The sequence below is a fragment of the Hyla sarda genome, chromosome 3, assembly GCF_029499605.1.
Source record: "Hyla sarda isolate aHylSar1 chromosome 3, aHylSar1.hap1, whole genome shotgun sequence".
Classification (NCBI taxonomy): domain Eukaryota; kingdom Metazoa; phylum Chordata; class Amphibia; order Anura; family Hylidae; genus Hyla; species Hyla sarda.
In genome coordinates, this window is record NC_079191.1 from 313,796,843 (window position 1) to 313,809,809 (window position 12,967).

General features: G+C 39.7%; 1 protein-coding gene across 12 annotated transcripts in view; it reads left to right on the plus strand.

The window, feature by feature from the left end:
• ARID1B (AT-rich interaction domain 1B) overlaps positions 1–12,967 on the plus strand; it is a 405,450-nt gene that overhangs the window by 354,674 nt on the left and 37,809 nt on the right. For 10 of the 12 annotated variants that reach the window (XM_056567064.1, XM_056567068.1, XM_056567065.1 and 7 more), the window contains 3 exons: positions 1,959–2,068; positions 2,745–2,903; positions 8,898–9,107. In XM_056567064.1, the coding sequence (XP_056423039.1) occupies positions 1,959–2,068; positions 2,745–2,903; positions 8,898–9,107 (479 nt within the window). The remainder of the gene's footprint in view (positions 1–1,958; positions 2,069–2,744; positions 2,904–8,897; positions 9,108–12,967) is intronic. The other 2 variants (XM_056567069.1, XM_056567072.1) reach the window with 1 other exon arrangement.

The window sequence follows — 12,967 nt, forward strand, 5'->3', positions numbered from 1 at the left end:
GTTCGCCAGGGTCCTGCAGAAGCTCTCGCTGCTGTAATTAAATCTAATTATTTTCTGAAACACAGTAATATGTTACTATGTGCAATAAGCATTTTGTGATTTCCCTTTTCCTCTTAGTTGAACGCAGTAAGACATTCATAGACCTTGATTAGGTTTTGTTTGATAAATATAATGTGAAATCTCCACACGTCCAGCTTCTTTAACCCCAGCAATTAGCACCAAAAGAAGGTATACCTATGTATACAATTGGGAATCATAAAATGCAAATCACATTGAATACACGTACATTCACATGGGCGGTCAACCGCCAGTTTCCACAGCAGAAACCTGTGTGTGACACACCTGTGTGAACGTACCCTTACATAGAATAAGCATGTTTCTTTCAAGCAAGATTACTTAACATTTTTCACAGTGGTGTAACAGTTTTGGTGGTTGCAATTTCCAGAGTGACTCATAAGGTTAATAGTTACTTTGACTCTAGGTTGAACTGTTTTCTTTATAGGTAATACAGTATTAAAGGGTACCTTTCATCAAAAAACTTTTGATATATTATAGATTAATGTATGCAGAATAACTTTCCAATAGCATGTTATTAAAAAATATGCTTCTTTCTATTTAAATTTCCACTTTGAAAAAATGACCACTAGGGGTCTCCTTACCAGTCCTGGCTGCAAGCCTTTTTTATAGATTTCAAACTCATGCTGGAGTCCTAAATCTCAGACTACAGCCGGGACACAGACAAGCTCAGCACTGCTCCCTGCCAGTTTTACTAATCCTGGATAACCATTTTTGAGGTATATTCACACGTACAGTATCCTGCACATATTTAATGTGCAGGATTTGAAAATTAAACTCTGCAGCATCAAACCCTGTGCATCAAACATGTGCATGATACTGTACGTGTGAACAGACCCTAAAGGATACTTAAAACGAGCAGCAAAAATACTATTTCATGTCGTCTAGCACTATCTGCCCTCTTACACTTGAAATAGATTTTTTTTTTTGCTGGATTAAGACAGAAAGCGACATATACATTTTTTAGCTTTTCGAAATAGTACAGAGGTCTACATTATCCTATCTAGAAAAAAAACAAACAATAAGTGATAGAAAATAAACAGACATTTTGGATGTACAGTCTATAATAGAAACCAATGTATCCATTAAAGATTACCTCTCATGATCTTGTTAAATTTAATAATCCTTCCAATTCACTGCCCCCATCATGATAAACCACCCCCTGTCTTTATTCTATTATTTGTTAGCTTTCTACCTTGATATTGCTCTGTACTTTCTGCTCAGTCTCAATCAGATTCACTGACTGGGCGGGTGCATTACCTAGCAGGCGTGACATCATCTGAAGCCATACAGGGTTGAACTTCATCCCACATTCTGCTACACACAGCCCAGAGTAATTCAGTGTGTGAGATGAGCTTGGATTGGATAAGGCTGCCCCCCAGCATTTCCTGATTTTGGATTTCTGGCAGGCCAGCAGGAGTCCAAAGTCTGTGCAAAAGATGTGGGAAAATGTGCTCTGGACAAGTAAGGAGACACCTAGTGGCAGCTTTTTTTAAACACGAATAAAACGTAGAAAAATTCTTTTTTTTAATTTTTTTAAACAAAGTACATTACAAAGATTTTTTTATTTACCATAAGGAGTTTTTTTTAATTTACCATGAAATTAGTTTTAATAAGAGTGCTCATTTAAATGAATACATCACAAGGGTCTTTATGCTGTTGAGATGTATAAGTCCAACAGAAACCAAAAACACAATGTGTGAAGAGGCTATCTTACCTACAGGTTACCCATACTGTCTGAATTCCTTCAGTACATCTACTTTGCTCCTATATTAGTAATTGGGCATTTTTTAGCTTATTTATGGTAAAATAATATAGAAGTGTGTATGTTCTTACTGCTTCTTAGATCATGCTTTTATGTTTTTCATTTCCCCTTTCCTTAGGTCACTTGGGCCTTGCTGATATGATGAATCCTGGTGAATCAAAGCTGCCTCCTTCCCTCAAACATGAGGGCAAAGAAGATGGGCCACCTCAGCCTGAACCAAAATCAAAGGTATATCCTTCTGCATGTGGTATTGGGTTTGTGGCATTGCTATGTCGTTCATATGGTCTTCCATTATCTGGTTTACTTTCCCCTTTCTCTGTTTTGTTCTATCCTGCATGTATTCTCCATCTGTTTCGCGGGCCTCTATATGTTTAGATGGTCTGGATCTGAAAGTTACTAGTTCTAATGGCATTTAACTTTAAAGCAAAGGAGTAAATATGAGCTTGGGGATATCAATCAAGCTGGTGGGGTTTGGAAGGGGCTTTTGTGCCTGGTTTCTAAACTGCAACCATTTTCCCTTCTTGCCTTCAGTTTAAGCTTCTGTTGTTGGCCGTCTAAACAGCACCATAGGCATAATTAATAATTTGCTTTTTTTTCCCCTTCAAACATAAGGCAAACAGCTTTTATTTTATCTTCATTGACAGGGCAATCCATGCTTAAGCATTTCATGTTTGCTTGGAGTAAGCATGGTGGCTTAGTAACATTAGCCAAGCATCTAAGAACTTGCCAAATTGCGCACTAATTGCTAGCCAATGGATTAACAATCTTGAGTTCATGCATCTTATATGCTTGTCTTTTTACACCTCCCTCTTTCCATACATGCAACATTTTTGCATTACCAGTTTATCGATTTCATTTTGGTAATGTCTGCCCTGCTCTTGTCAATTTTGTTTGTATTCTACAGGATAGCTACAGTTCACAGGGTATATCTCAGCCCCCAACCCCAGGCAACCTGCCAGTCCCTTCCCCACTGTCCCCAAGCTCCGCTAGCATCTCCTCCTTTCATGGAGATGAAAGTGATAGCATTAACAGCCCAGGCTGGCCAAAGACTCCATCAAGCCCTGTAAGTGGCCCTGTTTTGTTATTTTATATTTGGAAATAAATGAGATTACTGTAAGCTTGTTTTACCTTTAATTTTGTGTGTTTTGTTATTTATGTTGTTCTATACCTTCTGTTTATAGTATTTTGTGTTGACAGCTTGGGGGGTTGTTCGACTACTTATATTCAAAGCAGTGTATTTACTGATGACAGACCGGATCAGCAATGAATATTTCATGCACTTTTATATTGTATTTTTATGTTCATTTCTCTAATAGTGTAACACTCAGGGCTATATTTGCCATATCTGTGGGCCTCTGCCTAGGTGCCCAGTGTTAAGAGAGATGGCAGCACTTCAGTAATTGAACATAATGATAAATAATCATATACCTTCTCCCTTTCACAATATACATTTTCCCCCTTTTGTTGAATCCACATGGGTCGAAACTCCTGAGAAATTTACCTACAGATTTGCAGCCGCTCATTTCATGTGAATTTGTGATTGATTTCACCACTTTCTGTGGATAGGGATGAGATCCACTGTGAATCTGCTACAAAATCCACATGTCTGACATGTTTTTGCTGCCTGTACTTGATATATAAACAGTCCATCACTACTTTAGGTATTTCTCCGTAAAGAAACCAGTAATTTGAGACAGATTTTAACATAATTTTTATGTGGATTCTGCTTTAAAATCTTGCTGAATCATTGTGAAATCAGTTTTACAGAAGGTTCTGATAAGGATTATTTTCTGGGTCAAGAACTGACATGTCCATGGATTGCAGGCATATATTGAGCCAGAATCCACATGGAAATACTGTTGGAATCTGTATCAAGTTACTTAGTGTGCACTGGTTTCTGCATGGAGAACTACTAGAGGATTTATTGCTGAATTTATTCAGTGTACGGGGGCACTAAAGCACCGTTATTAAACATTGAGTACAAAACAGACAAGATAGAGCAAAAGTTACCTCTACTGCAGAAAAAGATCAGAGGCCAGTCAGGTTTTGCATAGTTTGAGCAACAAACACATCAACACTTCAGGAGAATGGATCAGCCTGAAAGGGGTTGGCCACTTTCTGTTGACATTTTTAAAATGCAAAGTAGTGATGTGAACTGACATAGGAAACAATAAACTAACTCATTCCTTATGGCTTCAGCTTATGTTGAAGACCCCTGCTGCCCCCCAGGTACAGTGTATTCTCTCCTACATGGGTTCATTCAGAGCTTGCCAAATCTCCTACATCTTTGCCTGCACTAAATGCTAACAGGGCCAAAGCGAAAGAGGATGCAACTTTGGAAAGGTGGTCACATGTGTAAATTAAAGGAAAAATCGGCCTGTTTACCCACACTAAACCCAATACACTTAGTTATAGTGTGGGTGAACAGGAGTCCAACAAGGGGTCACTTTAATATGTCCAGTAAGTCCTGAGATAAGTCCCCAGAAGATCCTCTAATAATTTCAGTGAATTGCGTGCAGGGGGCGGGGCTTCGCTTGCTCAATTTACATATTAATGGTCTGTGACTCCATATCCTAGTGAAGTGGAGTCACTGGGTTACTGCAGCGCAGCTACCAGTTATCTCAGTGTCTACACCTTGTCAATCAATTATTAATGGTCGTTGATCTAATGGTCTAATCTAGTCGCTAGGGGTACACCGCCCCTAGACAGACATCTTATCCCCAGATGTCGGATTGTGGTGCTCGGCATTCTAAACAGTATGTTTAGAATGCTGTGCAGTGCTCTGCATTCTAAACAGAGTGTTTAGAGTGCTGGTTCCTTGCTCATATTGACCTTGTATCCTGTCCTCCTATCCCGACCTCCTATCCCAACCTCCTAACCCGATCTCCTATCTCGTCCCCATATCCCGACCCGGTGTCCCGACCCCGTGTCCCCTCATGTATGCTGTCCTCATATCCTGTCCTCATATCCCGTCCTTATGTCCTGTCCTCAGGTGGGACTGATTTGTGATGAAGATATTGTAAGCTGAAAATAGAAGGGGACGAGGCTTTGTGGGACTGGGTGTGATTTGCAAGCCAGCCCAATACACAAAAAGGGTATAGAATAAAAGGAGTGGGGCTTAAACAGTGGGCATATCTTTGTGAGATGTTATATTTTATTATTGCTCATATTCCACACCAGACTGGAGATATATACGTATATGTGTGTACATTTTATATATATATATATATATATATATATATATATATATATATAGTGTGTGTATATATATATATATATATATATATATATATATATATAATGTATCTTTTGTAGTGGATTTCATGTTATTTCTGGGTGTGCACCTTAGTGTATGTGTTCTATGGTTTGTGATATAGATTAGATGTACACGTGCTGCACCTGTTTTCCTTTTTTCGGTGTCATCGATGCCCTCTTCACTTTTGAAGCGCTCCATTAATTATGGGCAAGAAGCCATGTAGCTGAGCTGGATCCCCATCCAGAATTTACAGAACAAGCAATGCAGCTAATATTTCATCAATCATGTAACGTCCTTTCTATTCCAAGAATAATTCATTTAAATAAATTGGATATTATATTAACAGATCTAAAACACACATAATGATGATGATGATGATCCTCAGACAATGTCTTATTTTAACAGTGTCCTGTAAACTAGGAATGGAAAATGATATATAGTCCATCAGGCACATTCTCATGGATGCAATATTATTTTATAGATTATTACAATAGATTTACAATATTATTACAATAGATTTATACCCTACAAAACCAGTTACGTAATGTCATCAGTGTTCCGAAGAGTTTTTGTGATTTGTACTTGATAAATGTCAACTCAAGCTTCATACTGTATAATTCATGTACAGACACCGCCACACACAGGGCACTAATGCTGGCAGTGTGATGCTGTACAATATGTCCTGATTCCGGATGGTGTTAATACCCAGTGTGGTGGTTACTAGAGATTTTGAAGCGAGAGTAGTGGCATATTATTATATGTGCACTTTGGGGGTCATTTTTGGCTTCCAGTTGGATGTCCAAACTGCCCATATTATAATCTGCCACTTTTTTAAAGGGTACCTCTCATCAAAAAAACTTTTGATATATTATAGATTAATGTATGCAGAATAACTTTACAATTGCTGGCAGCAAGCATTTCAGACTCATGCTGGAGTCCTAAACACTACGAGCTGCCAGTCTGCTTTGTTCACAAAGGAGAACACTCAGAGCTGCCAGCCTGCTTTGTTCACAGCCTGTTTGGCTGTGAACAAAGCAGGCTGGCAGCTCTGAGTGTTTAGGACTCCAGCATGAGTCAGAAATGCTTGCTGATAGGACTGATCGGGAAAAATACAATAGAAAGAAGCATATTTTTCATTAACATGCTATTGGAAAGTTATTCAACATTCATTAATCTAAAATATATCAAAAGTTTATTTGATGAGAGGTACCCTTTAAGGTTACACTGTTGCAGAATTACAGGTTTGTTCTCATCATTCTGCAGCAACACTGCATATGGCATGTTCTTAAAGGGGTACTCCAAAGGATAGGGGATAAGATGCCTGATTGCGGGGGTCCCGCCGCTGGAGACCCCCATGATCTTTCACGCAGCACCACGTTACCTTCAGCCCCCGGAGCATGTTCACTCCGAGTCTGATGACTGACGATCACGGGGCCGGAGTATTGTGACGTCACGGCTCCGCCCCCGTGTGAAGTCACGCTCTGCCCCCTCAATTCAAGCCTATGGGAGGAGGCGTGACAGCTGACTCCGGCCCCGTGATCGTCAGTCATCAGACCCGGAGCTAACATGCTCCGGGGGTTGATGGTATCGAGGTGCTGTGTGAAAGATCACTGGGGTCCCCAGTGGCGGGACCTCCGCGATCAGGCATCTTATCCCCTATCCTTTGAATAGGGGATTAGATGTCTTGTCATTAAAGGGGTACTCCAGCGCTAAGACATCTTATCCCCTATCCAAAGATCACGGGGGTCTCCAGCGGCGGGACCCTCAGGATCAGACATCTTAAGATGTCTTAGTGCTGGAGTACCCCTTTAATGACAAGACATCTTATCCCCTATCCAAAGGATAGGGGATAGGATGCCTGATCGAGGGGGTCCCGCTGCTGGGGACCCCCGTGTTCTTTCATGTAGCACCTCGATACCATCAGCCCCCGAAGCGTGTTCGCTCCGTGTCTGATGACTGACGATAGGATTTCTTAGCGCTGGAGTACCCCTTTAATGGCATGTGCTTAGCCTTTTCAATTACTTGATAGTATGACAATGGTCAGGCTTTGCTAGAAGAAAAGGTTTGAGACAAGAGGACAGTAGTAGACTCTGTATCAGATGAGATGTCCTCCACAGTGACCTGACCTAAATCAAAGTAATGTTTTGGAGTGAATTGGACAAGATTTTTTATAATTTTTTTAAAAATATTTCTTATTAATTTCTCAAAGTTATACAAACATAGACAAATTAGGAATCATGATTACAATAAATATAACGTAAATATAAGTATCCTTCCCGCTTACCATACATCACGTAGTGTTTATGAAATCACATAAATAGATTTTACATTTACATAATAAAATATACATAAAAACCCAGACATATTAATCATCATTTTGCGATCAAGATTCCTGAAATAACACAAGAAAATAAGAAACTCAACCCAATTCCCGACCCCTTACTAGCTGAAAATTTTGCCCATACAGATTCATATCTTTTTATTTTATCCATACTTTGTTTCCATTCCGCAATATCTGGTATTCTTTCCTCATCCATTTTCTAAGAATTAACAAGGTACCTCTGATAACCAGAGGAAAATTGGACCAGATATTTAAAGAGAGAATAGTAAAGAAGTTCTCAGAAATACCTGAAATCCCTTAAGACATTATAAACTTGGTTAAGAGAAAGCAGAACTGATAAAATGTAAGAATATGGCCTTTAATTGATTGAGCCATGTAAAGGTTCATTAAAAGGGGTACTCCGCTGCTCAGCGTTTGGAACAAACTGTTTTGAACGCTGGAGGTGGCGCCGGGAACTTGTGACGTCATAGCCCCGCTCCCTAATGACGTCACCCCCCACCCCCTCAATGCAAGTTTAAGGGAGGGGGCGTGGCAGCCATCACGCCCTCTCCCTTAAACTTGCATTGAGGGGGTGTGGAGTCATGTCATGAGTGGGCGGTGCTATGACGTCACAAGCTCCTGGCGCCAGCTCCAGCTGAGCAGCGGAGTACCCCTTTAAGGAATGCAAATTATCAGAATAGGCAATAATCATCATCCAACCCTCGACCCATATAATATGGTGATCCCCTGCAGTTTTCCCCATCACACCAGCCTTGATTGACAGATCTTTTCCTGTTTGGTGGGTATAGGGAGAGATCTATCCGTCAATTCTGGTGGAGTGAACAGAAACACCCGGAGACCACCCTGAGGACTCGTGGTTCAGTCAGAATGGAAGTTTTGATAGGTTCCATGTAAAGAGAGGAAATATGTTGTCATTCCACGTAGACTATCACAGGTTATTTTACCAGTTTCTATATGCGTCACTATCCTAATGTTGTTTAGTCTGCAATTCTCTCCTTGCAACTCCTTAGTTACTATGATGTTTACTGAAAGGAAATTTAAAGAATAATTTAAAGATTTCAGTTTGTACTAGAATATGTAATAGAATCATAGCAAGTGAACAACAGAAGCTGCTATTGTGCACGTTATTATAGTAGTACGTTTTTGCTCACATTGGCATTTAGGGTTCTTTACTAGAAGGGTCAAGACAAGCTGGGTAGCTGTGTGTTCCGTCATATACACTACTCATGTCTGTTTTGCTTGAATGCTTATGAATGGAGAAGCAACAACCTGTATTTATACAAATTGACTGTACGTATGTATATATGAGTGTTTTAACCAATGAGTCGTGAGCTATGTGAGCCATTACTAGTAACCTTCACCCTTTAATAACTGCAGGTGGGACATATCTTTGCCGAATATCTGTCTATAGTAACATTTGGTAATTTCCAATGTTCTTACCCTCTTCCAACACAATATAGAAAGCAAACTCTTCTACTTCCACTGGAGAAAAGATCACAAAGCTGTATGAAATGGGAAGTGAGCCTGAGCGCAAGATGTGGGTAGACCGATACTTGACCTTTATGGAAGAGAGGGGAACACCCGTTGCAACATTGCCTGCCGTTGGAAGAAAGCCCCTGGACCTGGTCAGACTTTACTTCTGCGTCAAAGAGATTGGAGGCTTAGCACAGGTAAGACACATATGGGAATGTCATTTATGCAATTTAAGGTCATTTGCACTGCACTTGTGCGTTAGAATTAATAACCCTTTTGGACTTTTCATCAGATCATTATAGCTCTGAGCATTAACCATCATAACTCTCATGTGCACTAAAGGTACACTGACCAGCAAACAGTATTTAATGTGCTTTGTATATACCTACTAAATAATGGGTTTAGAGCATGGTTCGTGTAGGTATACAGCTTTTATATTCTCGCTGTAACCTCACAGAACAGTCATTTACCCATAGTTCAGTGCATAATAAAGGCAAACTGCTTGACTTCAGCACTTCACTGATGTAAAAAGGCCATATAGAGAGAGAGAAAGCAAATATGTATAGAAAAATGTGCTTTTTACAGCAACAGTGTATGACACATTACCAGCTCTACAAAAAGTCACACAGAAATGTTTTTTTTTTTTTTTTCATAGAGGCTGGGTTTATAATTTCAACAAACTAAGGCCTCGTTCACAACAAGATTTGTACATACGTTGGGAAATTGTCAAAATGGCATGTCAATGTATCTGTGCTTGGACAGGCTCTAGCATGGTTAGCTAATAACTATGTTTAGGTCATTTACTGAACATATACACGTTTTGGCTTGGGCAGAGAAATTTGACTTTTCAGTCCAACACAAAGCTCTGAGATGTTGCGAAAATGACCAAAAGTAGTCACTAGCTGACTACACTCAGCCTATTGAAATAAGTGGGGTCCATGCCTGTCTAAGCATGGATACGTTGGCATGTTATTTTGACAGTTTTCCAAAGTATCTGCTACGGAGGCACAAATCGTTATGTGAACTTAAGCTGAGAATTATGTGGTAATCTACACTGGCGCATACTGCCAGTGTAGATTTTAACATATGTCAAAAGTATACATCTAGTGAGCATGTTTAGACAGCATTACATGTTATGTGACTGTTGTTTAAACAGTGCCTAAATCAGGGACCATGTCATATTTTGGCCTCCTTTTTGGCACTCTGACCCCCACCAATCGCTTGACTGCGCAGCGAGAAGTATGTGTCTTCTTTTCCCCGCTCTGTGTGACAGGAAACGGACTTAACCCCTTAACGACCAGGAATGTAAATTTACGTCCTGATGCTGCGGTATATTTATGTCCTGTACATGACCGCGATCATGCGCAGCTGGTCCCGGCTGCTGATCGCAGCCAGGGACCCGCCAGTAATGGCCGACATCCACGATCATGCAAATGTCTGCCATTAACCCCTCAGATGCCGTGATCAATGCAGATCACAGGATCTGCGGCAGTGCAGTCAGAAATATGGATGATCGGATCGCCCACAGTGCTGCCGCCTCCAGAACGGCACACGGAGGTCCCCTCACCTGCCTCCACCGCCTTCCATGGGTCTTCTGCTCTAGTCTGAGATCGAGCAGAAGCAGAGCAGATGATGACCGATAACACTGATCAGTGCTGTGCCCTATGCGTAGCACTGAACAGTAGTAGCAATCGAATGATTGCTATAAATAGTGCCCTATGGGGACTATTAAAGTGTAAAAATAAAAGTAAAAAAAAGTTTTTGAAAAAAGTGAAAAATCCCCTCCCCCAATAAAAATTTTAAATGTCCTTTTTTTCACATTTTACTCCCATAAAGTGTAATAAAAAATAAATACACATATTTGGTATCGCCAAGTGCCTAAATGTCTGAATTATTATAGTATAATGTTATTGATCCTGTACGGTGAACGGCTTGAACGTAAAAAAAAAAGAAAGAAAAAAAGCGCAAAAAAATTCTAAAAAAATTAATAAAAGTTTTATAAACACAAATGTGGTATCAATAAAAAGTACAGATAATGGCACAAAAAATTAGCCCTCATACCGCCGCTTATACAGAAAAATGAAAACGGTATAGGTTGTCAAAATATAAGGATTTTAAACATACTAATTTGGTTGAAATTTTGCGATTTTTTTTTTTTCTTTAAGCACAACAATACTAGAAAAGTATGTAATCTTGGGTATCATTTTATTCATATTGACTCACAGAATAAAGAACACGTCATTTTTTACCGTAGATTGTATGGGGTAAAAACGAAACCTTCTAAAATTTGCTAAATTGCGGTTTTCTTTTTAATTTCCCCACACAAATAGTATTTTTTGGGTTGCGCCATACATTTTATGGTAAAATGAGTGATATCATTACGCAGGACAACTGGTTGCTCAAAAAACAAGTGGATGAAAATATAAAAAAGTTAAGATTTTTAGAAGACGAGGAGGAAAAAACGAAAATGCAAAAATAAAATTGACCTGGTCCTTAAGGTCAAAATGGGCTTGGTCCTTAAGGGGTTAAACACTTACTATAGGGGAACATTTGGTTTTACATGGATAGAGCTGGGAGAGAACACACAACACACACAACAACAAACACACTTCTGGACTGTTTTAGTGAATGGTGAGGGTCTGAACACCTAGACCCTGATGGATCAAAACTTTCGACAGGTGTCTGTGACTTCCCAAAAGTTTTTGGAAGCAATAATAATTCTTTAAAAAAAAAAAACACCAACCAGGAATGGGGCCAAAAGTCACATGGTCCATTCAAATTGACTTCTCCCAGCTTGATAGATCTCTTCTCCTTTGTGTATGGGGACAGATCTTTCAATCCAGTCTAACATTGCGGGCAATGCCCAAAGTGCGGTCCCTGTTCATAGCAAAGTTTAAAATAGTGAAAGCGTTAGAGTGCGTTATAGACGTATTAATTATTAGTCTGTCCCTGTTTTATTCTGCCCTTGGTTCGTGCACCATTACACTAATAAAAGGTTCCCTTTAACCATCTCTTAGTCGTGTACGTGCGGTCACATATCACAGCCCTGTCAGCATGTTCAGAAAGCTGCTAAATGATATATCCTCTGAGGGTTGGACAGGAGATGGAACCCTAATGAATATTAATGAGTAGCCGTTTTAATTAGGAAACTCAAATGATATACAGGAGGATCAAAATGAAAGATTTATGACAACCATAATAACAGTCACCTTGCATAGAAAATGTATTGCTTGCATTGGGTCTGCAGATTAATTTGGGGTTTACCTGGTCTCTTACTGTCTGGGCACCCATAAGAGTCAGAGAAATATGTTCCCCGCTGTCATGTTCCCTAGCCTTTTATAGAGTTTCTCTAAAGCCTCACACAAGTACCTGGGTACAAAAGCTACATGACAGCAGAAAAATTAGTAGAGGTAGAAATCATTACCATGTTGAGCATCTTTTGTCTTTTATGTCAATACTTTAATCTTGAGTATTAATAATTGCTACTTGTCTATTGCATTCACCGTTCTTTTATTTAAAATTTTCAATATACAAAAATATGCTCATCTAAAGCCAATATCCAGGGAAGTGCAGACATGCATGTGCAACTGCCCTATGATGCCCCCACTGATTTGGACCTCTGTGGAGTGATGCGGGTCCCATTCAGCTGACATGACTGCTGGAGCTCCGTTACCCCAGAAATTGTGTTGTGTTAGGATTTTTACAAACTTTTTTGTTTTTGTTTTGTTATAATGAGGAGTGCCCTTTCCTACTTGAGCCCCTGACCCCCCCCCCCCCCAAAAAAAAAAAAATGTCTGTGCACATCCCTGCCAAGATCTATAGGACAACTTTGTATTATGTAAGCACTTCATCATGAATCATGCAGTGGGGTCTTTCATCTTTAACCCATTGTTCTGGTATATAGGGAGAGCTGCTGTAGTGAAACTGCTGGGTTGGCCATGTAATCATGTGTTGTGGTTTATGTCAAAATGCTGATAAAAAAATATGTTGTTGCAAAAAAAAAAAAAAAGAAAAAGAAAATCATCTTAGGAAAGCAGGGGCTCCCTGTGACTGTAAC